This window comes from Penicillium verrucosum (genome assembly GCF_028828655.1).
Source record: "Penicillium verrucosum strain IBT 35672 chromosome Unknown utg000005l_segment0_segment0, whole genome shotgun sequence".
Lineage (NCBI taxonomy): Eukaryota > Fungi > Ascomycota > Eurotiomycetes > Eurotiales > Aspergillaceae > Penicillium > Penicillium verrucosum.
Window position 1 is genome coordinate 84,226 of NW_026643214.1, and position 24,556 is coordinate 108,781.

At 48.1% G+C, this 24,556-nt stretch overlaps 10 protein-coding genes across 10 annotated transcripts; 7 read left to right on the plus strand and 3 right to left on the minus strand.

Moving 5' to 3' along the window:
* Window positions 1-1,389: 1,389 nt before the first annotated feature.
* Window positions 1,390-3,248, plus strand: N7516_010880 (arylsulfotransferase family protein; the record flags this gene model as incomplete). The annotated part of the gene is made up of 2 exons (XM_057223598.1): window positions 1,390-1,884; window positions 1,950-3,248. The coding sequence occupies 2 exons, from the start codon at window positions 1,390-1,392 to the stop codon at window positions 3,246-3,248; spliced, it is 1,794 nt and encodes a 597-aa protein (XP_057068738.1).
* Window positions 3,249-5,248: 2,000 nt separating this feature from the next.
* Window positions 5,249-5,826, minus strand: N7516_010881 (uncharacterized protein; the record flags this gene model as incomplete). The annotated part of the gene is made up of 2 exons (XM_057223599.1): window positions 5,249-5,450; window positions 5,537-5,826. The coding sequence occupies 2 exons, from the start codon at window positions 5,824-5,826 to the stop codon at window positions 5,249-5,251; spliced, it is 492 nt and encodes a 163-aa protein (XP_057068739.1).
* Window positions 5,827-6,023: 197 nt separating this feature from the next.
* On the minus strand, window positions 6,024-6,581 carry N7516_010882 (uncharacterized protein; the record flags this gene model as incomplete). Its single annotated transcript, XM_057223600.1, has 2 exons — window positions 6,024-6,058; window positions 6,125-6,581. The coding sequence occupies 2 exons, from the start codon at window positions 6,579-6,581 to the stop codon at window positions 6,024-6,026; spliced, it is 492 nt and encodes a 163-aa protein (XP_057068740.1).
* Window positions 6,582-8,932: 2,351 nt separating this feature from the next.
* On the plus strand, window positions 8,933-9,235 carry N7516_010883 (uncharacterized protein; the record flags this gene model as incomplete). Its single annotated transcript, XM_057223601.1, has 1 exon — window positions 8,933-9,235. One exon carries the CDS (start codon window positions 8,933-8,935, stop codon window positions 9,233-9,235), a length of 303 nt encoding a protein of 100 aa, XP_057068741.1.
* A 2,445-nt stretch (window positions 9,236-11,680) lies between these two features.
* On the plus strand, window positions 11,681-13,716 carry N7516_010884 (Dyp-type peroxidase; the record flags this gene model as incomplete). The annotated part of the gene is made up of 8 exons (XM_057223602.1): window positions 11,681-11,724; window positions 11,779-12,241; window positions 12,305-12,594; window positions 12,645-12,743; window positions 12,799-12,909; window positions 12,967-13,046; window positions 13,112-13,402; window positions 13,460-13,716. 8 exons carry the CDS (start codon window positions 11,681-11,683, stop codon window positions 13,714-13,716), a joined length of 1,635 nt encoding a protein of 544 aa, XP_057068742.1.
* Window positions 13,717-16,244: 2,528 nt separating this feature from the next.
* Window positions 16,245-17,545, plus strand: N7516_010885 (uncharacterized protein; the record flags this gene model as incomplete). The annotated part of the gene is made up of 4 exons (XM_057223603.1): window positions 16,245-16,347; window positions 16,414-17,016; window positions 17,079-17,239; window positions 17,288-17,545. The coding sequence occupies 4 exons, from the start codon at window positions 16,245-16,247 to the stop codon at window positions 17,543-17,545; spliced, it is 1,125 nt and encodes a 374-aa protein (XP_057068743.1).
* A 692-nt stretch (window positions 17,546-18,237) lies between these two features.
* Window positions 18,238-18,420, plus strand: N7516_010886 (uncharacterized protein; the record flags this gene model as incomplete). Its single annotated transcript, XM_057223604.1, has 1 exon — window positions 18,238-18,420. The coding sequence occupies one exon, from the start codon at window positions 18,238-18,240 to the stop codon at window positions 18,418-18,420; it is 183 nt and encodes a 60-aa protein (XP_057068744.1).
* Window positions 18,421-18,748: 328 nt separating this feature from the next.
* Window positions 18,749-20,393, plus strand: N7516_010887 (cytochrome P450; the record flags this gene model as incomplete). The annotated part of the gene is made up of 2 exons (XM_057223605.1): window positions 18,749-19,147; window positions 19,218-20,393. 2 exons carry the CDS (start codon window positions 18,749-18,751, stop codon window positions 20,391-20,393), a joined length of 1,575 nt encoding a protein of 524 aa, XP_057068745.1.
* Window positions 20,394-21,054: 661 nt separating this feature from the next.
* N7516_010888 (uncharacterized protein) lies at window positions 21,055-22,755 on the minus strand (the record flags this gene model as incomplete). Its single annotated transcript, XM_057223606.1, has 3 exons — window positions 21,055-21,180; window positions 21,257-22,028; window positions 22,088-22,755. The coding sequence occupies 3 exons, from the start codon at window positions 22,753-22,755 to the stop codon at window positions 21,055-21,057; spliced, it is 1,566 nt and encodes a 521-aa protein (XP_057068746.1).
* An 808-nt stretch (window positions 22,756-23,563) lies between these two features.
* On the plus strand, window positions 23,564-24,171 carry N7516_010889 (uncharacterized protein; the record flags this gene model as incomplete). Its single annotated transcript, XM_057223607.1, has 2 exons — window positions 23,564-23,617; window positions 23,683-24,171. 2 exons carry the CDS (start codon window positions 23,564-23,566, stop codon window positions 24,169-24,171), a joined length of 543 nt encoding a protein of 180 aa, XP_057068747.1.
* Between the last annotated feature and the right edge of the window lie 385 nt (window positions 24,172-24,556).

Below are 24,556 nucleotides of genomic sequence, written 5' to 3' on the forward strand. Positions count from 1 at the left end.
CACATCGAATTGTTTGTATATATACATGGATTATATCAATATCTTTCACCATGGTATTCATGGAGTAAAGGGAAAATCTAAAAATGGAGTACTAAAGGTATACTCGAACCTGATTCGATACTCCTGATTTAACTTTACTGGGAGATTTCTTCATGCGGCAAGGAGTAGGGATATGCACTACAATATTCTATGTTCTATATTCTAGATTCTAGATTCTATATATTATTACGGAATACTACATATTTGATGGAGATATATGCCGAGTGTGCATTTATATATAATTCATGGTTATATATCTCTCGGGATATGATATTGTGTACTCCGGACTACCTACCGTGTCTTCACTACTGAGAAGTGAAGGATACATATTATATAGTCCTACATTTACTGGTCCTTAATTAAAGCCGTTCTTATTCCACCTCAGAAGGTTTAAAGATAATCCCCCTTATATGCCAAAATAGCCGCGTGGAACACACGTGGACCACCTACAACCTTGGAATATAGTAAATGACGAACACTCCACACGTCTTGGCGAAACAGTCAAAACACGGAGAATTAAATGCATTGTCCTACGTACGTTGGATATTTTACTCTCCTTTTGGATGAATATTCATGGACTTAATATTCCCTTATCTTGCGACTATATCGAATCAAGACATTAAGACCGATCTCCGGAGATTTCGTGAACAATAGAACCACTTATACTGCCGATGAATCCTTTCCCTTGTATACGAGTATACAACATATTATAACTAACATATTATAGAATAACTATACAAAGTAGTATACACTACTCCATAGAAAACATGGAATTGTCTTATCTGATTCCGACATCTGAGTGGAACCAACACACGCCACACCACCCCAACTATGAAATACATACTTGGGGATGACGACGCGTGGGGCTGGTGGCGTTGTAGTTCACTTCCAGGAGATCTTAGAGCCCTTCAACATATCCTCTCTACATACATACTCGGTATGTACAAAGTTCTTGTACACTGGATGGTGGGTGCGTAATTTCCAGCACTAGGCAAATTACCGTCCGGTTATGGAGTACCCATCTCCATCTCGGCAGATACTATCGTCGTTGGTTGGCGCAGACGGGCAAGTCTCGAATGGATTTTGACCCACGAGGAGCTTGGCAGACCATGACATTTCTATGGAAATCCGTCAGCTACCAAATCCCCACACGCGTACAAACTCAGTTCCTTCCACTGTTCCTGTCGCCAAGACCGAGTGGTTCCTCCCCACCAAGGAAGTCCACCAGATAGACGGGATCGACCTCAAAAGCAGGATGCGAAATAAAACCATGGTGCCGTGGCCTTTGCCGACAGAGAAGACTCCTACTGTCTCCTCACTCGAACCCCTTGTTTTGTCTGCGATGCGTCAATGTTCTTGCGGACTTCTTCTGGCGTGCTTCGCCCGAGTTCCTGGCTTCGCCATGATCCTCTGCACATCTGCTTTCCCCTCCAATGGATTGCTCTGATTCTCGCCACCATTGGGGGCCTCATTGTATTCTATGTGTTTGCGGTCCCTCAACTTCTCAGATTCCGGTTCCGTACCGACTTAAGCTGGTATGATCTAGGAGCTCAAGGGTTTGGTCCAGAACAAAGTTACATCTCCTTCGATCAAGAATCCCCCATTATGGAAGTCACCCCGCCTCATGCAAAATGCGATCCCCGGTACACATTCCTTGCGCCTCGGGGTGATTCAATTGCCCATCCCGGTCCGATGATCCTGAATCCCGCCGGGGAACTTGTGTGGACAAAATGGAACGAGGGGATGACACAAGACTTCAAAATGCAGCGGTACAAGGGTGAGGACTACCTCACTTATTGGCAAGGAGACAATGCCGACGGTTACGGACGAGGGTCATGGTACATGGTAAGGTTACATATTGAGCCAGCTTACCATGATTATGGTTCACTAATTACCTTGTCCAATCACAGCTCGATTCAACCTATACACAGAAGTATGTGGTGTCTCCAATCGGCATATATGATGGCGATCTTCATGACTTCCAAATCACTTCCAATGATACCGCAATTTTGATGATTTACGACCCTACCCCGATGGATCTGAGCTCCATGGGCGGACCAGAGTTGGGATGGATGTATGATGGGATGTTCCAGGAAATCAATCTCGAAACCGGAGAACTGCTATTCCAGTGGCGCGTATCCGACTTTTACGACCCAACTGATAGTTATTATCCGATTGGAGGTGCCGGTCAGGGACGGACTTCCGGTTATGACCACTCGCACATCAACAGTGTAGACAAGGATGATCAGGGCCGGTACCTGGTTTCGATGCGCCATTTCCATACTGTTGCATGTATAGATGGCACCACTGGCGATGTCCTCTGGTCATTAGGAGGAAAACGGAACACCTTTGCCGATGCTTCAGGTGGAGCTGCCACCGACTTCTCATGGCAGCATGACGCTCGCTGGCAAGGACCCAACCGTCTCAGCTTGTTCGACAACGCAGCCAATAATAACAATAACCTCTCCGCGGTGAGCCGTGGGATGATCGTTGAGCTGGATGCGGAAAACCAGCAAGCAACATTATTGCAATCCTTCCACCACCCGCACGATATAATGGCCGTTTCTCAAGGGAACGTACAAGTACTCGACACAGGTAATGTGCTCGTGGGCTGGGGTCACTCTGCTGCCTTCACCGAGTTCTCACCAGAGGGCGATGTTGTATGCGACGTGCACTTTGGAGCCTCTGCTCTCTTCACATTTGGTCGTGTGGTCTCCTACCGAGTATTCAAATTCGACTGGGTTGGTAATCCTCTGACAATCCCCGACACTGCCATTACCCCAGAAAGTGTCTTTGTTAGTTGGAACGGTGCCACTGAGGTAGCGGGATGGCAAGTCGAGGCATGGGACGGCGAAGACCTCAGAAAGATGACTTTCACGGCTGTGGACCAGGTTCCTCGCGAGGGGTTCGAAACCAAAATCCCACTCACCTCCAGGGTTGATTCATTCTTCCGCCTACGTGCACTCAAGTCAAACGGAGAGAGTCTGGGTGTAACGGAACTACTCCAACGACTACCAGCATCATCGTCGGAGAGCTCTTTACATATCAGCCCATGGGCTTTGGTGGCCATTGTGTTTATGGTACTTAGCTGCCTTATTTGTGGCGTGTATTTTGCTATTCACCTTCGCCTTCGCCAAGGCCTCTATCAATTGGTGTCGCACAAGGATGAAAACGAGGGCGATGATCAACATGATCGCCTACCAGTATAGGACGCCGGCGGCCTATACGTAGAATTCTATTTGCATATATATAGATTGATATACATTTAATGAACTCAATGAGATAAATTTGTAATCATTGTTTACGCAGTCCCATAGCCCCCTTTGGAGCAGAGAGGGCGCCTCCAAACAAGGCTTTGTCCCGAGGCCTGCTTGGACTGAAAGAAGAAAAAAAAAAACGATACGGAAAAACAATGTGAAAATCTCATACAAGCTGTAAAAATCCTGGGGGTTAATTGTCTAGTTCAATCGGTTCCGAGCTCTCAATTGCATCCGAGCTCGCCATGCCAGTTTTTCAGCGGGTAGCCACCTGGGCAGTTAGTTCTACGGGTGACTAAGTATGCCACCCGACACATAACCCTCTCATTGGTTCATATTGCCAGGCAATAATTTCGATCTCTCACTTCACAAGTACCATTGTTGAATCTATACCTAGGTAGTTATTCCAAGTGTTTGGCCGATCGCCTGTTGAAACCTTCCCTGTACACCTGTCTCATCTCCGACAAAGACCTTATTATCATTAAGATCGCGGGTACTCAGGGTGTATCCGATAACCCTGCTGCTCCAATGTTGGTTATCCATTGTTGTTCGTACATCTTGACAGAAATTTGGCCAATAATTCAATTCGTCGTTGTAAATAAGCGGGTGTACGGCATTGGCATTCGTATGGAAATTTGTCTTCAGTAGAGGAGGCAGAGCTTCGTTAACGGTCTCACGCATGCCGATTTCCTTACCCATGATGTAGGAGAATGCAGTTGGTAATTTCGGAAGTGCGAAGAGTGAGATGAAATTGTGGGAAAGATGAGATGGTAATGTAGAATCTATGGATGATTGTATGAAGAAATCAAGCAGCTAAGTATACAAGAAATGCTCTCGGGTATTCGACAGAAAACCTAGGAGCAGAAAGCCCTAACCAAAGTTGGACAGAGTAAACTGAATGGCGTAATTCATTGTCTATCCAGCAGTTATAGTATATGTCGAAGTGATGACGAAAAGGCCACACTTGTGCGTGGTTTTGATGGGAGAATTCGTGGTGTTTCCGTATAGACTGCAATATGTTAGAATACGTGCCCAATCAAATATTAATTAGCTGACCACCTCATCTTCAACTCTATTAAGCACGTATGCGAGAGAATAAAATGAAGTAACCATGTTTCGTATAGGTTTGTTTGAGATGATGCTCACCGGGGAAATACGTTATGCATTTTCCATATTAATTTGTCCGCAGAAATTGTCAGTTCCGGACCATGGTTATTTTTGCTAAGTTAGAGATTTTACTGCCATTGAGATTTACCCACATGCTTGTCATGCCTGTATTTCTGTCAATGTCCTTATGAGACTAAGACTAGTTGGGCAACGGTCCCAAGTCCTATACTTCAGACTATCCGTAACTATTGAATCATACTGGTGCCCTTGATAATTAAAACTCCCGGCCTCTATTCAACCTCCTCGTTATCGGGACTTTATAGAACCACGCACGGCGGCGTGGTGGGACAGTAGCACGGTAAAACCGAAGAGCGATTGCTGGGCCAAAAAGCACAATTTGTGGAAGAAATTCTGACCATCCAACATGGTGTAGTGGCTAACATCGTCAGATACGAAGTGGATCAACCATCCAACGGACTCAAAACTATTATTGTCTTTCAGCACCAGTCATGTTTCTACAGATGGGACGAAGTTTGCGAAATTGCTGTCATGGAAAGGCGGATAATATGAATGACAAACTTGGCCAAAGCCCTCCATCCTATGATATGGCGGCTAGTGTTCGGAAAGCGAGTGATAGTGCTCCCGCAAAGCCGCCTCGGAGTTTTTGGAAGAGATTTTGGAACTATTTAGCTCGGCTTTAACGGTGAGGAATTGGGTCTCACTAGGAATGATCGTCATTGGATGAGATTACCGAAAATTGCTGTTTATCTTCCTTTAAAGCGTCATGAATATGAATGGATTTGCTTGATGAAACTCCTAATGCTGTCCAGGTGAAAACACTTCTCTCACACCATGGGCGGTGTTGCGCTCCACGGTACTGAGGCTGGCGATTTTTGCGGAGCCCAGCCTCTTGTTCTTCTTCTTGGGTGTGGTGGAGGGCGCGGGGGGGTCTTGGGGGTCTTGGGGGTCTGGGCTTCGACATCATCCCCTTCGGTGATCTCCTCGCGGGTCCCCTTGGGCTGCTCGCCCACAGTGACATCTTTGGGGCTATTCTACGATACATTAGCCTCTGTGCATACATAGGCAAAGATCCGCCAATATAGTTTCTATGAGAATCATGGTTTACCACTTACGAGGCATCCTCATAATCCTCGCCCTCGGAGGCTGGCCTCTTCCAAAGCAAATAGCCGGCACCAGCAGCAAGGAACACAGCCGCGACGATCATAAGGCCCCAGAAGCCCTGAGAGGCCACCAACTGTTGGCCTATGGACCGAGAGGTCCCGGAGGCAGAGTGAGATGGGGAGGATTGGGTGGAGAGGAGGGGGGGAGGTGGTGGAAGAATAGTGTCACAATGCTCAACCGCATCTTCAAATAGCATCAATTTGACCTCGACTTCGCATGTTTCATGTGCTAGGCCTGACATGTCCGAGCTAGATCTCTCCAATTCTATGCATTGAAAACGTACAGCCCTTTGCCTACTCTCCCTCACACAAACTCAAATGCCAACGCAATTGCACTATAGCAAGCAAGTGCCTTCGTTCTCCCCCACCTCTCCCAAAAAGTCTTCATCAACCGCTCTTCACCTCTTATTACCCAGTACCTTGGTAGTTGATTCACTGCTCAGTTCATCCAAACCCAGCCTCCCTGCATCCTCTCTGCTCCAAAGTAGTTAGCAAATCACCGCCGATTCAAGTCACATGTCGTCAGGTTGAATTACTTACCCCCCTTCCTGTTCGTTAATCTCCTTCGGCGAGTAACATAGTGTCGCGGAATTTGACCCACAAACAAGACTTCGTGTTCCGCATTGCGTTCTGCAATTTCAGGGATCTGAAAGTCAAGTTCCTCTACCAAATCGTACACTTCGGCATACTCTACATCATCTTGATCATCGTTACCGTCCAATCTGATTTCCCAAAGTATCACATTTTGCTCGCCGGCGTCGACACGCCGCTGTGCTTCTTTGGTTGCCCGACAATGAAGATTGTATGTGGAGATCAATGGGGTCGCCTTCCGGTTTCCCCATCTTTCATGCCTTTTTATATGCATCACGGCCGTGTCCCTTTCATGGGCCGTTTCTGGACTTAACGTAATGATGTCTTTGCTATTCAGCGCCAAAAATCCTACTCCAGGATGGTACTGGGCGGCAGAGCTTGCGCCAGTAACCCGCCAAACCCTCATTTTATGAAGGGGAGACTCGAGTTATCTGGTGGAAGAACAAGAAAAATCGCAGGAAGAGCAAATGGTGGAAGAGAACAACAAGGTTTGCAAATAGCTATGATTACCACGGTTTCGGATCGATTAAAAATAACAGAGGATGGAGAGTTGCTCGGATTTATATACCCAACGATTGCGTAAACCTACATGGCCGACGTTCTTGACTCATGCGTTGTCAATGCTGCAACGATACACCACTGAGACCTAAATTTTGTGCCTTATATGTCGCTTCACTATACTGTGATACTGCATTTCGCCCAAAACCGTAGTTTCTCTAGTAGAAACAAAGCGAAGTCGTATCTCGAGCAGAAATGATAGGCCTCGTGCATTTCTAATTCAAACTCGCCGAGGACTCTTATGCCTAATGGGGCCTACAAGATGTCATCGATGTGCGTGGCGTACGCTCATTGGATAGTACATCTGTCTTACCATGTGATTTCGCGTTCTTTGGCGTTTTTTTGGCGTGGACGCGGGGTACGTTGGCATGGGAAATTACGCGTCTTGCCCGACCTAGGTGGAGTGAACTGCTGCGCAGTAATATAGAATATGCCTTTCCATTATTTTAGTCGTATTGAGATAAAGTATCAGCTATTTACCCAGCCAAGATAGCGGTAACGGATATGGATGTGTTGAAAGGCGCCTTTAGGATGTGACTGAAGGCTGAAGTGGTTTTGCCTTCTGCTCTGCTAGAGAGGAAAGCCCGAATACCTGCCAGAGCTGATATTCAAAGCTTACTCCATTTGAATAGTCGAATATTATTCCATTGAGGGGCTGTGTGCAGATGCCAATAGGCCACCTGTTTCAGACAAGGCTCGTGGCCCAATGATATGTATTCTGTTTCTCATTCAGCTGGAGTCAGTGAGGCGGTCGCACTAAGGGATTCTCATCCATTCCCTGTCTAATCGGGATCTCGATCAGTGTCGGCTTCGCTTCTAAAGATAAATTCACAAGGCCGCTACATTGACCTGAAAATGTGTTGGACAGCTGCGCCTGTTTCCCGCACAGAGGTCAGCTAGGGACCGACCGATGGGCATCTAAGGTGGTGAGCCTCAACAACCGATATCGCGGATCATTCTCATATCGGGCACCAAGCGCTGAAAAAAAGGGGCCATGTAGACGAGGTCAGATATGGTAGATTGCTGTCGCGTGATCGCAAAGCAAACGAACCGACGGGTCACGTTGAAGGATCAGCCGGGGGGGAGAGCTGAGGAGCTCGGTAAATCGGGTCAATGGCAAAAATGCCTCACCTGCGAGGCGTAGGAAGAAGAAGGAGGGCCAAAAAGAAATTAAAGAGCTGTTGGGTAAAGAAGGGGTCTATATACAGGCACGCACGGGCAACATACGATCGGAGACGCTATATTGTAATTGATAAAGCTCAATCTGAATAATGTTATCATCCAATGTCCGATATGGTGTAGTGGCTAACATCGCCGTCTCTCACACGGCAGCCGGGGGGTTCGATTCCCCCTATCGGAGTTTTCTTTTCTTTTTTTTTTTTCCTTTTTTTTTCAACAAAAGCGGACCAAAAAAATCCAAGTTTCCAAGTTTTGTCATATGAAACACACAGTGGCAGGCAGGTATTCTCACGTCCAATGATATACCGCCTTCCTAATTAGGTTCAAATGTTCGTCGGTGTCTCTATAATATAGCCATGCCAAGCGCCCAACACACCTTCCGGCTACACACCTACATCGAGCTTGGACACCCCTGGTCGAACGACTTCCACTCTGAGAACAAATATCATCTAAGCTTTCTCCTACACCAATAACCCAACCAACCTGATCTTCCAGAATCCGAAAACCCCTTCACCTCCGACTGGCCAATCCATCGACCAACCCTACACAAAGCCACAGAAAGCTTTCTCAAAGCCAGCGCCTCCATAACACCCGCTACCGTGGCAAGACTTAGTGAACCATCTAAGCCATTTGGTAGGAAGTAGGCACCAAGGCAGAGATCAAACCCCAGAATCAACCGGACAATCCCAATCCCAACCAAGTTCTAACAATTACCAACGAAGCTCTGACAACCTCGCTCGCCCTCCCACGGAAGTACCTGCCACAGTGCCACCCCAGTTTCGGATACGGTACATAAGGAACCACAGGCCGTGCCGAGACAAGCCTAACAAACCAATCACAACAAGAGCAACCCGATATTTCACTTACCCCTAGAATTACCAACATCCCATCACCTATCAAGAAACCCTAACTATATTATTTCTTCAATTTCATTTTTCCGCGTCAACCCTTCTTCTCTTAGCTGTACAATTCATCTTTACTCTTCCCCACACCACCAACCTACTTCCCTCAATACCCAAAATGAGGAAGCGCAAAGCAGTCTCCCGAACCGATAAGGTTCCCAAGAAGCGAACGGAAGAAGACAGTAGCGACGACGAAAAACCAAGCGAAAAAAACCAAGCGACCTCGCATGCCACTCTAGCGATCGAGATTCCTTTGAGCACTTTATGGAGAAGCAACAAATCCAAACCTAAGCCAAGCTGGCTAATGAAGAAGACATCATCAGGTTGGATCCGCAAAGCAGGGGAGAAAGGCCAAGTGTTTACTAGAGAGGATATGCAAGAATTTGAGAATGAGGTCTTAAAGGAACTGGGATATATCTAGGTGGTATAGCTTAGACCTAATTAATCCCTAGTTAAATGCACTCCCAGTATGTTTCTACATCCTGATTCGTCCGTTCTGCGCGTCTATTGACCACACCCTTCCAAAATTCAAGAATTCTGGCTACATGTACATACTAATATTGCCTGTATGTAGTCTACAGAGAGACAGCTAGTTTTACATCCACCTACACACACCCTCTCAGGTTGATTCCCAATACACACTCCTTTGGAGTCCTATCCTATCTCTTATTGTTGGTTGTTGCTTGTTTCCTTCTTAGCTGACTGTTGTCCGACCTTCTAAAACGGGTGCTCTTTACACCTCTCGCCCATCCCACTGAGGCATTCCAGAAGATGTACGCTGTTGAAGTTGTAGAAATATATAACTATTCAACATGTGTATACTTAGTAGACAATTTATTATAGACTAACATGAGTAAAAAACGTAGGCATTTTTTTTTTTGATTTCTTGCTATTATTAATTGGTCAATTGATCAATTAGGTTATCTTATTTATATTTCCATGGTGAGACAGTTATCAAACCCCTGCTGTGTCTCCTAATGCTCGTTATTGGACATTTGGAGGCCCCATGGGATGGAATGTTTTTGAGAGATCTTCATGAAACTGGGGTGGGGATCTTGGGTCGGGATTGGGTTACTATTACTGGGCTATTACTGGGTTTCTGGGTCACTCCCATATATTATTAGATTAATGGGCCAATAGAAAGAGTATAGTCATTCAGCCGGATATAGTCCGTTTGGTCTATCACATTGACAGTTTACTCGAATTCACCTAACAACCTAATAACTATGCCATCTCTGATTCCTTCCCTCACTTGACCATCCCTTCTATTGCCGATGGGGCTCTTCGTGCTCGCATACCATACTGTTTTTTTCTCATAGCCTGACCGGTGCTCCCATCACAATTATATTGATAAGCGTTAAATATCAATCCGTCTTACGAATGGTATAAGAATACGTGGGAGTGACGGGCTGCATTGACATTATCTATGACATCCGGTATATAGGTATATATGCAGATCGATGCAACAGTGGACGCACTACAGTTTTCTATCGCATTTTTCATCGTGTCATGCATTTGTGGGGCTTTTTCTCCTTATGCTCGTGCCGTCCTTTCACTGTGTGGCTGGCTGAAATATCCGCATCAGTCAGATGCCATTTTACTTAACCATATCACAAAGCTTATGCAAGTACTGAAAATAATCCGATGCGATATACCGTTTTTCACCTTAAAGGATACTATCTAAGCGCCGATTTGGAAAGATTCCAACCTTGGAAGGTTTGCCTTAGAACGTCTATGAATAGTCCGGTTCTTGTCGGGTGCACCAAGCGGGATCAACCTAAGTTTACAGCACGGGCCCATTAAGTGGGGCAATCCCTCAGCCAATAACCGTGATTAGAGATTTTAGTTACGTTACGGTATTACAGTTACCATTTTTCTAACGCAACAGGGCGGCCCGAATCTGTACGAGGCAACCTTGTGTACCCTACTACATCCACTCATATATCTTTCAATGAAGCTTTCCAAGCAGAAATGCTGTTCATTCGATGAATCCTTAGAAGCAGTTGGTGAAGATGTTCGGTTCAAATTACCCAATGCGGTGTAACTGCAGAATTGCATCAGCTGGTTTAATTTTCTATGCAGCTTTCATATTCGAGGTCAATACTCATAATAGTGAAATCTAAGGAGGTGGTTGGCGATGTTCGGTTTAGCTTTAGGTCCGCATTATTTGACCTGGTCGTACAAGGGACTACTTTAAGAAAGGTACCTAACTACTTTAGAAGTGTTGGGCCTAGATACTCTGATACTCGAGAATTGAAAATTGCTCATCCAAGAGCACTGAGGATATCCACCGGGGCTGAGGCGCCTAATGATGTAATAAACCGTCACTGTAGCATCAAATCACAACGCGCTCTTGAGATCAGTCACACTTCAGACTCCACAATCAAGCCTAGGTTAGATGCATGGGATGGAAACTAAGCCGTCATCAAGCGATAGCGGTGTGTCTGTAGGTCTGTAGCTATATATGTAGTAGTCAAAGTACTAGAAGATCCACGTCATCATATTGTGAATCCAGCTGCACCGCAACTACTTCGTTTAATATGTGCTTTTCTATTGGTGACTAGCATAGGGAGGTCGAGTCTGGGGACAATTGTACGACTTAGCATTCATATCCACTGGGATTGATTTATATAACCACAGGAGACTGAAGCTGTGATTGGGCCTCCAATGTTGTATCTTCCCAACGTTGGAATAAGCCCCACGATACACGATGTAACACTTTCCTTGTATTGTGGCCCATAGGTGGCCTCGCAGATGGATATTCAGCACCGTTGGGTAAGCTATAAAGTGTACCTCCCGGATCATTTGAACCAAGTTTTCTTCATCTACGTTGTACTTGTCTTCTATCATCCATAAAACGAAAAAAATGGTTGCCAAAGAAGATTACGACAATATCCAAGGAGATATCTGGTTAGTTTTCAGGCCTGGCAACCACCAAGGACATTGATGCTGACTTGAACCTAGGCCAGGCTTGTCGAAAAGATACGAAGAGTTTTACTTTTTCAGTATCGAGGATGTCGAACTCTTTAAACCCGTGCTTAAAAACCTTGCGGATGAAGTGATTACTAGCGCCACCCACGCTATGGCTGCTCGTACGTGCATCCAGATGGTCAAGGCGGAAGAAACCAAAGAAAAAGCTCAAGAACATCCGAAGAAAAACACTCGGAGTAACGGCGGGGGATTGTTCGGCGTGTTGAATGATGCAGTGGATGGAGTGGGCTCTACGGTGAACACCGGGATCGATCTTGCAGGAACTGTGGCGCACGCTGCCGTGGACGTCTCCGTTGGCGTGGCCAAATTCCCATTTGATGTTATCGCACATCTTGTCCCGAAATATGCGAAGGATATTCCGAGGTCTCAAGCATCTAAGAGCCATGCAAGCTTAGCTGCTGTTAACATATCTTTCACTCACGTGGGTATGAACAAGGTAAATGGAATTGTCTGCCTACCTGCCTCTAGGGTCCAACTCTAATCATTTACATCTCGTTAGCTATGGAAAGAACCGTTCATGGACGACATATACATAAAGGGTATGCAACATGACATGATGGGCGAAGGCAGAGATCAAGAGAAAGAATGGCGAAAAGAATTCTTGAAGGATTCTGAGAACTCACAACCTAGCAAGATTGATGGGATGGTACTGGTGTGTGGTACCAAAGAAGAAGTCCAGGCAAAAGTGGCCGATCTGAACCAGAACTACCTGGGCGAGAAGCAAGGATGTCGTCACGTCATAACCTTGAACGGCCAAGAGAGGCCAGGCAAACAAAGAGGCCATGAGCAGTAAGTCCAGATCCTGATACCGAGAAAACGTTAGCCTAATCGTATGTCAGCTTTGGCTTTTTGGACGGCGTTTCACAGCCACTTCTAGCAGGCTTTGATGACGAAGACCTAAAGGCCAAAGGTGCTCTCAAGTCTCTCACTAATCCCGGGTAAGTTGGAACACATTGTTATTCAGGAATATCTCAGAATACTTATATATTCTAGTGTCATCATTTTTGGACACGACGCGGAGGATTCGAAGCACCCCGATTGGGCCAGAAACGGAAGTATCCAGGTGGTTCGCAGACTCAAACAGTTCGTGCCAGAATGGAACAGGTATATGGTCACTTTTCGTCTCATATTTGAAACCATGATCTAACGCTATGATCTTAGATACGTGGAAGAACAGGGGGCGAAACTCCATTTAACTCCGGGCCAGATGGGCGCTCGGATGATGGGACGCTGGCAAAGCGGTAAGCTGCAATCCGAGTCAAGCTCCCTATATATACGATGTACTAAGATATATCTTTAATGTTAGGAGCACCTGTTGAGCTGTATCCCGATACCGATCACCCGGAGCATGCGAGGTTCAACGACTTTGACTATGACCCAGAGAGTCAGCTCAGGTGCCCGTTTGCATCACACACGCGCAAGGTCAAACCTCGAAAGGACGTGAACAACCTGGATATGTTCGACATCATGCGTCGCGGTCTTCCATTCGGACCGGAGCATGATCCTGCAACTGAGCCTACGACTACACAAGAGCGTGGCCTCATGTTCGTTTGTTACCAAACCAGCCTTGGAAATGGCTTCTCGTTTATTAAAAACAGTAAGCCATAACCTTACTTTAGAAAGTTCCTATCAAGCCGCTGACTCCATATTCAAGAGTGGTGCAACGATGATGACTTTCCTCCAGAGAAGGTTAAGTACACAGGAGGCACTCTTCCAGGACAAGATCCCGTAATTGGCCAGACGCTTCCATCTACAAAGCAAGCTGATGACACAGGATTGACCTTCAGCATCACCGATGGTAAAGGACAGCATACCCAGGTTGAATTCCCGTCCTTCGTCGAGTCGCAAGGCGGCGATTACTTTTTCACCCCATCTCTGTCGCTTCTTCGTACTATGTCCGGGGTTAATTAGTTGATCACCTTATTACCTTGGCGTATATTGTCACCGCATCACAACCTGATGGTTATATAGTGGTGCGGTTTGCTGAGTGTCTTGGGAGAAGAGCAGAAGCTGTGACCGGGGGAGCGGTGCATCAATCTGACAGTTCAATTGTGTTTGCAATTTGCCAACTACCGTTATCGTGACTTTATTTACCAAGGTCATCAATAGTTTTGAAGATATTATCTTCAGGGGTTGTTTACTACCATTTCGGGCAATCAGTGAAAAGCCACAATTGAAATATTGACGTTCGTTGTGTCCAAGTTGCTCAAATGTTCGAGCTGAATGCTCAGGGATATTAACATGTAGTTAAACCTTTTGGAGGCTCTAGCTGGTGGTCACCAACTCAAGCATACCTGCTATATCTACCGTACTTTGTTACCGTGAGGTATAGAGCACCTCCTGTACCTAGAACAGAGGTAGGTGGTTGTCACTTACTATAAGAGGAGTATATCTAACAAAAATTCACTTTTGTGTTACGATTTCATACCCTAGCTCACATTCGTATTGAAGATGGAGATGTACGATGGCTAGTTAACTGTCTGACAGCACAGACGAGTCAAGATGGATAAACGCATAACACACCGGTAGAGCGGTAGAGCGACTGATATAGTAAATAGTGGGAAATCGTAAGGAAGATCATATAGGAACCAAATGTATAATCTCAGCATAATAACAGAAAACCGAAACTTGACTCACGATAGCGTATATAGGTGGGAATGAGTTATTATGGCGGGGATGTGTACGCCTAATCTCGGCCTTGATACCTGATTCTGAGTTGTGCGCGGTTCCCCCACTATAGTAAATAGGTAAAAGACTACTTTAACCGAGAGGCCAATAAAATGTTGTGTATTTGCTGTGTATTTCTAAATGTGTATCCCTCTTGGCCACAGGATTGAACCGTAGCATGTCCTTTACAAAATTCAACAGCGGTAGTTGAGATTCAGTGAGCAACCAGACTAGACTAAACTTATAACCCTTCGGATAGAATAAGAAGGGAAGTTAATTGTGCAACTATGTTGTATGGAGTTCCAATCCCAGGTTATTATACCATATGCTTGAACGAACTTGAACATGAAATAGTCCTGCGAATAGAAAGTGTTAGAGCAATTAGGCTGATAGCACCTAGATATCCGATTGAATACACATTTTCCATCCCCTAAAAGAAATTGTTCATACCTAAGATGGCACTCTCATGATTTTTCGATCACCTTTCATCTATCGAGGCCGTAATCGAAGCGCAAGTTGTCTCTGCCGATCTGGTCTTGTAGAGCATGTCGTCAACATAGGAAAGTGCAAATATTAAAAATCGTCGGCTGATGGGGTCTCGTCTTCCTTAGGAGGAGCATTCTCTTTCTCGAATTCCGGTAGATTGGGGACGTGCTTGGGGGCCTGGGTAGGTGCATCTTTCTGTTTGCTGCAGCCGGCCACAGGGGAAACATACTCGGGCGCCTGCGGTGATAGAATCTCCTCCTCATCGTCACCGAATTCTATTTCTAGCCCATCGCGAGGCTCACAGGCATAGTAGCGTAAAAAAAGGTCCCAAGGCACGGTTCACCGCCGCATCGTCGTATAGGACAGAAGAGAAGCTGTAGAAGCCAACTAAAGAGAGGAGTTGAGTTGGGTATGAAGAAGGAAAGGGATTGAGGGCAGAGGTGAAGAGTGAAAGAGCGGGCAGTTCGGGCACAACAGTCTACCCTCTAAAGATTCACCCACCCCTAAACTAACGGCCAAGAGATCTGCCAATTTTCTTCAGATTCAATTCAGATTTACTTCAGATTTAATTCAATTTAGAAGTCCTTATACCTAGTTATATAGTGAATCCTATATTATACGTATTATACGTATCATGATAGAAGGCTTCTTCCGTCTAAGAATGGAGTAAGATCCGATTAGTATATAAGATAATACTCCTAGATATATTACTAAAGAGGCTCAACCAGTTCATAATATCGTAAATTCAATCAAAAACACTGCACTCAACTAGTTCAGTTGATTTCTAAACACTTGAAACAAGAGGTCACCCTGACGTGGGTTGCTAAAAGCCTTCATGCATTACAAAATGGACGGAGTTAAGTAAATCAAACACCGTGGACCTTCCAAGGTTAATATTTAGTCGGATTGCTAAGCACTTGAAAAAAGAATGCACCGTTAACCCGAATTCCGACGATGATTGACAGGGTAGACAAGGGCGATTGTTGGCGATGCTAAAGCCGACAAAAGCCGATTCATCCATGCACCATCGAACCCGATGAACTTCAACCAAAACAGAGAGAAAGATAAGGAGTTAAGCATTTAAGGCCGTAGTAACAAAATAAATCTCAGAGGGACTATCCGACGATGGGTTCGTTCGGCTCTCACTTTATTAAATGCCTCTCCCCCCTCTGTGCTGTTGCATTCGAATCAAACCTCAAAGAACCAGATTAAGTGAATTGGAACTTCAGAGCGGCTCTACAACTTATTACAGCAAATCCACACATAAACAAACCCAATCCAAGAAAATGCCTCCTCCACCTCCTCCTCCCAAGAGTGTCCTAGGCCGCCACCGTCTCCTAGCCCCCTCGGCGTCGGTGCGTGTCAGCCCACTGTCACTGGGCGGCATGAGTAAGAACTCTGTTTTTTTTTTGTTTTCCTTCCTGTCGAAAAGCACAATAACAAATTGTTATCCAGGTCTGGGCGACAACTGGAAGGGCATGATGGGTGAATGTACAAAGGAGCAGGCATTCGAACTCCTGGACGCCTACTACGACCTGGGAGGTAATTTTATCGACACCGCCAACATGTACCAATTTGGACAGAGCGAAGAGTGGATCGGCGAGTGGCTGCAGAAGACAGGCCGACGGTCCGAGATCGTGCTCGCAACCAAGTACACGCTGAGCCCGATCTTCGGCAAGCCCGTGCAGCAGAGCAACTACGGTGGCACGGGCACCAAGAGCATGCGCGTGGCTATTGACGACAGCTTAAAGCGTCTTCAGGTCGATTATATTGACCTGTACTATGTTCATGCGTGGGACTTTGCCACCTCCATCCCTGAGCTGATGCAATCACTCAATACCCTCGTGCAGCAGGGCAAGATCCTATATCTGGGGATCAGCGACACGCCTGCTTGGGTCGTTACCAAGGCTAATGCTTATGCGCGCGAGCATGGTCTCCGTCCTTTCTCCGTCTATCAGGGTCGGTATTCGGCTATGATGCGTGATCTCGAGCGTGATATCATCCCCATGGCTCGGGATGAGGGCATGGCTATTCACCCGTGGGGTGTGCTCGGCAGTGGTAAGTCTTTCTCCATCATGAACTGAACCTTCTTTTTATTTTTTTTTTATTAATGGCTGTAGGATACTTCCGCTCACCTGATGCCGCCCCCAAGGAAGGTGGTCGTCAAACGCCTCATGTCAAGACGGGCCGTGAAGAACAGGTGTCGGCCGCCTTGGATGCTGTCGCCAAGCGCCATCAAGTCCCCATTACGTCCGTTGCGCTCACCTATGCACTGCAGAAGGTAAAAGCACATTTATCTCATAATCCTTTCTTTCACTAATCGGTTCAGGCTCCGTATATCTTCCCCATGGTTGGCGGAAACAAAGTCTCTCAACTCAAGGCCAATGTGGAGGCGTTGAGCCTGGAGCTCACTTCCGAGGATGTGGCAGAGGTTGACAAGGGCTACGACTTTGATCTCGGCTTCCCACACAACTTCCTCAACATGGCTGGCTTTATGCCCCAGGGTCCACAGCACGTGTCCTTCCTTGCGGGCTTGGGTCATTTCGATTATGTCGAGGCTACGACTGCAATCAGGCCTTGGAAGTAACCTATGTCAATGGTAAAAGCTCAAGATATACAGACCCGTATATATAGGCAAATTCAGGACTCAGGGTCACATTTGGAACCATGGCCATATTAGCTTGTCACTGCAAGTAGAATATCACAGTACGTTAGATTGATAAGTGAAGAGTAGGTGTTCAAAACTTTTGACGGGAGTTGATTGTGTGATGTTGTCAGATATATATTTCCCGGTCGACAGCATACATTGCTTCACGTGACAGGGATAATTACCAAAATTATGCCAGGTGACTAATCAGGCTTATCCACGACTTTATACATATTTTCGGGTATTGTCACGTCACGTGTAATCAGCGGGTACCCACCTAAAACCCAAGCGCCAGTTCATGTGGAAAACGATTGCGGAAAAGGTCAAACTACCGAAAAGGCATTTGCAAGGGCAATGTCCTGGCAAAACTTTAGAGAATATGGAAAGCCACGATGTCAACTATCATGTCATTGACAGCTCTTCGCCATGTGCTACTACTAATTATCCAGGCCGTTCTCATTGATTGCTTGGTTGGGATGGCTCAACGCTGCCATTAGCAGACATATTGTGACGATTTCCCAAAGCGCACTGTATGGTTCAGTAATGAGTCCATTTAGCGTAGCAAGCGGGAAATGCAAGCGGGAAATGCAGGTGTTTGGAAAGTTGTATAAGTAGCATCGTACGACGCGGTCATGGGTGTCGGTGGCATGATGGACTCTCAAGCTGATGAATGGTGTCCGACTTACCGCAACGAGACTCATCAGTACGGAGTGCTAGAAAACGAAACGAGAAACATGAAGGACAGGCAGGGCAGCGGTGTTTGTGTTGGGCTGCGCACGGCGAAAGCGTGTGTGGTCCAAGCGTCAGCTACGTAGGGCAACGATTTCCCAATTGGGTAACATATGCCGCAATTCCACTCCGATCAGCTACGCCTCCGGAAGGATCTAACACAGTAGATCCGTGCAGTGTAAGCATTGCTGACTACGGAGTACCGAGTGGAATATCGACTCCTCCGGGATTCACTAAGAATGACCAAACTAAGTGACCATGAAGCAGGAAAGGGAAAAGGGGATATATCTATATATGGGCGCTGCTGTCGGAAGGGACTTCTCGTTGACGTTGGATGGCCGGATGACTGCTTGACACAGGCATACGTTCGTTCAGACCATAACTGCCACCTTTCTAATCCCAAGTATTTCGACCATGGGGCTTCCAACACTCCTCCTGGTCCTTGCCGGCCTTGCTTTCATCGCGCGCATCGTGAGCGAGAAATGGAGGCACAGTCAAAATGCCAAGCGCCTGGGGTGCCAGCCAGCGCCCATGGCACCGTCCAAGGACCCCCTCGCTATCGGCGATATTCTGGAGATCATCCAGGCGGACAAGAACAAGGTGGTGCCAGAGCTGCTCGAGAGCCGCACCAACATCATGCGCGAAAATGCCGGACGCTACGTTTCGACCTTCCGTCTTAAGAGAGGGCTGGGGGAGAACATGCTCACCTTTGACCCTGAGAACCTCCAGGCCATGTTGGCCAAGCAGTTCAAGGACTTCTCCGTTGGTGGTGAGAGACTGGGATGTATGGGCCCGTTGTTGGGCAAGGGAATCGTATGTTCTAATTTTTTCTCATGCATTGGCGTGCATGTAGATCTGGCCCAAGCTGATAATCAGTGTGCAGTTCATCAACGACGGCGCCGAGTGGTCGCACTCGCGTACCATGCTCCGGCCCCAGTTCACCCGTGATCAGATCAGCGACCTGCGTCTCGAAGAGGATCACGTCCAAAACGCCATGCGCGCCATACCCGCCGCCGGAAGCAACGGCTGGACCGAGGTCAACATTCAGAGCATCTACTTCCGCCTGACCCTCGACTCTGCGACCGAGCTGCTCTTCGGCGAGAGCTGCTACTCCCAGCTGGCCGCCATGGGCGACGCCGAGGACCGCATGGCCAGTGGCGGCAAGGTGACCGACTTTGGCAAGAACTTTGACCGCGCCCAGTGGTACATGGCGCAGCGCCTACGTCTGCCTCGGATGAAGTTCATGTACGACAACAAGGAATTCCGAAACTGCTGCCAGGAGGTCCACCGCTTCGTTGACGAGTGCGTCGCCAAGGCCCTGCACGACCACAAGAAGAAGCAGCAGCCCGAGGAGGGCGCGCCAGAGCATTACATCTTTGTCCACGCCATGGCCGAGACCACCAAGGACCCGATCGAGCTACGCTCCCAGCTGCTCAACGTCCTGCTCGCCGGCCGCGATACCACCGCCGCGCTGCTAAGCTGGACCACCCTGCTACTCTCCCGCCACCCAGAGGTCTTCCGCAAGCTGCGCGAGGCTATCGTCGCCCACTTCGGCACCTACGAGGACCCCCAAAACATCACGTTTGCCACCCTCAAGGCCTGCACTTACCTGCAGCAGGTCATCAGCGAGACGCTCCGCCTGTTCCCGCCCTTGCCCACCAACGCCCGCTACGCCACCAAGGACACCAGCCTACCCCGTGGCGGCGGCCCCGACGGCCAGAGCCCCGTGTACATCAAGAAGGGCCGGGCCGTCCTGTACAACGTGCACATGTTGCACCGCCGCGAGGACGTCTGGGGCAAGGACTCGGGTGAGTTCAAGCCCGAGCGCTGGGAGGCCCGCCGCTCCGGCTGGGAATACCTCCCCTTCAACGGTGGCCCACGCATCTGCATTGGCCAGCAGTTCGCCCTCACCGAGGCTGGCTACGTCCTCGTCCGTATGCTCCAGCGCTTCGACGGACTCGAGGATGTCCACGCTGACCAGAAGATTAGGTGGGGCTTGGCCCTGGTGAGCGCTCCTGGCGACACGGTCACGGTGCGCCTCCACGAGGCTAGCCTGTAAGAAGAGAGCAGGACTCTCTCCTCGACAAGTATACGACATGACCTTTGCAGCTTTAAAACCTCTCACACTTTCTATTAAAGATTCATTTTGGATCCGCTACCAATTTGTAATAGTAGAGTGTATTGGGGGGTACTCTGGAATGGATAGATTATCTGGGCGTTTTGATCATCATCCCCAACAGCGTTGTCTGTGCTGATGATGGTTGCCCTGACATTGACGTGGCATTGAGGCTACATTTTGGTGTAATTGGGGTATTTAATGTATAGCACAATATCATGGAAACTGATATTAGTAATATTGATGCCTGAATATGCCTAGATGTTTGCTGGCAGAAAATACAGATACTTGAATTACCATAACACAGCCCTTAACTAGTAACCTTGGAAGTTATAGTTATAAAGTGGGAATAGAGCTTCAGTTACAATATATTACAATACACTGTAAGAGCGGTGCCAAAAGGCGGTATATAATCAGGCATCTGCAGACATCCTAAGGCGGCAATATTAGTAATAATTAATTTCCGACCCCTGGCCGGGATACACCTTCGCATCACTCAACATTCAGATTGATGCCAAAAAAAAAAAAAATCAAGAAATCCTCCGCATAACATCCGCTATTCTACGCTGCGGGAAAGACATGGGAATGTATACTGAATGAAAGTTTAGTACGCTCGAGGTGACATCGTCTCCGTCGTGACACTGTGACCATATTCCTGCCCCAGCGTCGACGAAGCAGCAGCAAGAGTGGCCTCTGAAGGAAGGTTGACAATCGTCAGGTACAAAATGTTCTGCAAAAGGCCATGGTAAGTCAAAAAAACAACACCACCAAGTCAGCAGGAAGGATGAAACATGAGTTAGACTTACGTTCTTGATGGATCTGTTACCACCTTCCAGTGCCCTTCTCTTCTTGCGGAACTGCTCCAGACGAGGTTCGTAGTCCCTCTCCAACCGCCTCAACTCCCGATCTGTCTCGGATTGGCTGCGTCGGTCATTCAAAATGCGCTCCCTCCGGTCGTTGTACTCGTCAAGGACTCTCCTCTCCTCGTCATCAATTCTGCCGGCCTTCTTCTGCGCACGCTGCTCCGGGGTAGGACTCAACACGCCGCCGGAAAGCAAACCGATGAGACCACCGTTGACGGCCGGATGATTGGGGTCAAGGTACCGGTTGCTGAAGCCACGACCAGCCGGCCCGCTCAGCACGTCGTTGCCGTTCTCGGCGATGTACGTTGCGCGAGCGCGACGGTCGAGGTAGTCGCTGAAGTTGTCAAAGGCTTTCTTGGCCTTGTCCTTGGTCGAAATCTTGCCTCCAGCGGGGACGACACCCATCTTGGAGTCTAATGACTCAGGCGGAGAATCGGACAGGTACTTCTTGTGTTCGCGGTGGTTCTCCATGTAGACAAGCGGTGCGACGGCCGTAGGCAGACCGCCAGGTCCCTGCGACTCGCCGGAAACGTGGTTACGCATCCATGCACTGCCGCCACCATTATTCGAGCCGTTGACAGCCAGTGAGGCAAACTGCTTGAGACGGCTGGGATTCTTGGGCTCCTTGAGCTCAGGCTCATATTTCATAATCATGCAGAACAGACCGTGAGGTGCGAAAAGCTCGCGGTTGTGCTTGTCCATGACGTTGTTGGTCCTAAGCGGGGGGCTGATGAGCATCGTGGCTTGAGAGGAGAGTTGTCTCGTTGCACTTACTTTCCTCTGACGTAGCCCTTGTTGGCTGCCCAGGCGCCCGCCTGCACCGCCGCGGCGACACCCATGACAATGACCTCGGGAGTGAAGCCCACGCCAAGAGAGACGACTTGCACGCCGGCGAGGTACTTGTTGCCCTCCAAGGCCGTGTTAGTCTCATCGATGAACCGCAGGAACGACCTTTGGTCGATGCCGCACGACTCCAGAGATGGCGTATAGGCGGCCATGAAGCCTCGCTCCTGAGACCCTGGGCGCTGCTGCGGGATCACGATGGGCAGAGGCAGTGGCCCTCCCATGGTGGTCATCCCAGTTTGCGAGTCGTAGCTGGGGTCTGGGATGGGTTGCCCTCCAAACATGGGATTGGGACCGGGTTGAAGCTGTCCGTAAGGTGTTTGTCCATTTTGAGGCTGGCTATACTGGGGTTGACCATATTGGGGTTGGCTATATTGTGGCTGTCCGTAATGAGGTTGTCCTGTTGGGGGAGGTCCATACTGAGGCTGTCCGTACTGAGGTTGTCCCATTGGAGTGGCCCCGTACTGAGGACCTCCACGTTGAGGGTGGCCGTACTGGGCTTGATCGTATTGAGGTGGGTAGCTAGGTTTGTCGTATTGTGATTGTGAGTGCATGCGGACCTGCCCATGCATTGGCAGCTTCTCAGACTCCGCGTACATGATGTTGGAGATGATCCCTCTTGCTGGAGAATCGCGGCCCACAAGTCAATACTCGGTTGAGCCCGACGTCAGATTGTAAAGGTGTCCCGTAGCACGCCTGGGACTCTGGGCATAGCTTGCAGTGGACGCCAATCCTAGTGGATACAGCTGCTGCTAGCGATGCGAAGTAGGGAAGAAACAGAAATAGGGATAAAGAGACAGATGTAAACAAAAAAGATGACAAAAATAAATGATCTCCTTTGGATCGTGGATTCCAAGATGAACAAGACGACGATGCCGTGAACCGAACATCCTGCATACCCTTTTGGGAAATGGTCGTGGTGGTATCCCCCCTTATCCCCTCTCTGTCCTTTTTAAGTAAGTAGGATGCAAGTTGTCTCTCCATTTGAAAATGTTCCTACGTATTTACATTTTGTGTCTTTGTTCTTTTACCAAAGTTATTGTGGCAGCCTACACCTTTTCGGCGGATTCTCTTTGTCCCAGCCCCAACGACATGAGGCCCAAGGGCCGGCTTTCTATGCCCGACGCGGCAAACAGGGATTAATTACGCTAGTGGTGCTTGACATTGCTTGACTTACGCCAACTAACGAGCGGTATTTTAGTCCATCTGCAACTGGATACTCTAAGGGGGATGTGTCGTACCAAGTGCCCACGGCACAAGGCGTGTCATCTATGAACAACGAAATGTATATGAGCAACGTGTTGGAGGTTTCAGAAACTTGGAGAGAAGACAATACATTCAATCAACTCTCTATCTTCGCTACTCTTGCCTAACAATATACCGCAAGACCACTCACACCTCGACACAATGGCTGCCCCCGCTTCCAAGACCGTCCAGGACCTTAACGGCTCTTGGTCTGCTGTAAGAGACACCAAATTCTCCCATGTCTGTGTCACACAAGTCCTGTATGCTAACCATACCTACAGAACAACGACCTGTCCGAGTCCTCTGCCGAAATCCTCAAGGTCCAGGGCGTCAACTGGCTGACCCGTAAGGTCATTGCCTTGGCCAACGTCACACTCACCATCGACCAGCGCAAGGACGAGAACGGTGAGATCCTGCTCGACATTGAGAACAAGCCCAGCGGCAGCCTCCCCGTCACCCAGGAGAAGCGTGTCCTCAACTGGAAGCCCGTCGAGCTCAACCACGGTCTCTTCGGCAATATCCGCGGTCGCTCCCGCATCTGCAAGCTCGCCGACCTCGATGATGACTACCTCCGCCATGGTTGGGAGGACGGCACCGAGGAGGTCATGCACTTCAAGACCGAGCACCTCGACTCCAAGGGCGTCGTCACCCAGCAGGTTGGCGGCTTCGTTGTCCTCAACGGCACTCGCTACCATGCCAGGCAGGTCCTGGTCACCAAGGATGACGGTGAGAGGCTTGAGGCCAAGCTCGTCTACGACTACCAGAGTTAGATATAGAAACCGCTATATCAAAGGGCATAGTAATGTCCTGAGGCGATGTACATAGATCCTTTCATTTGTCTTGCCTATTCCGTTGTTACATAAATTTACGAAGCAAGTTTTGCCTACATGAGTCCCTTGCCAAATTCACTTTAGGATATATGTCTCTGCGCGTTTCCTGTCTGTCAAAAGTAGTGCGTACGTCTCAGTGACCACAAGTTGCTAGACTTGCCTAAGAGCAGATTTCATTGCTTACGAAAAAAGCAGAATTGAGATGATGAATGATGCTCACTGTGGCCAAGACGTTGTTGTAGTGAAACCAGGAGATGATTTATTGGAATAGATGTTCCAAGTCTTTGCCGTCACGCAGCCAAAAGAATGGACAAAGGTGAAAGCC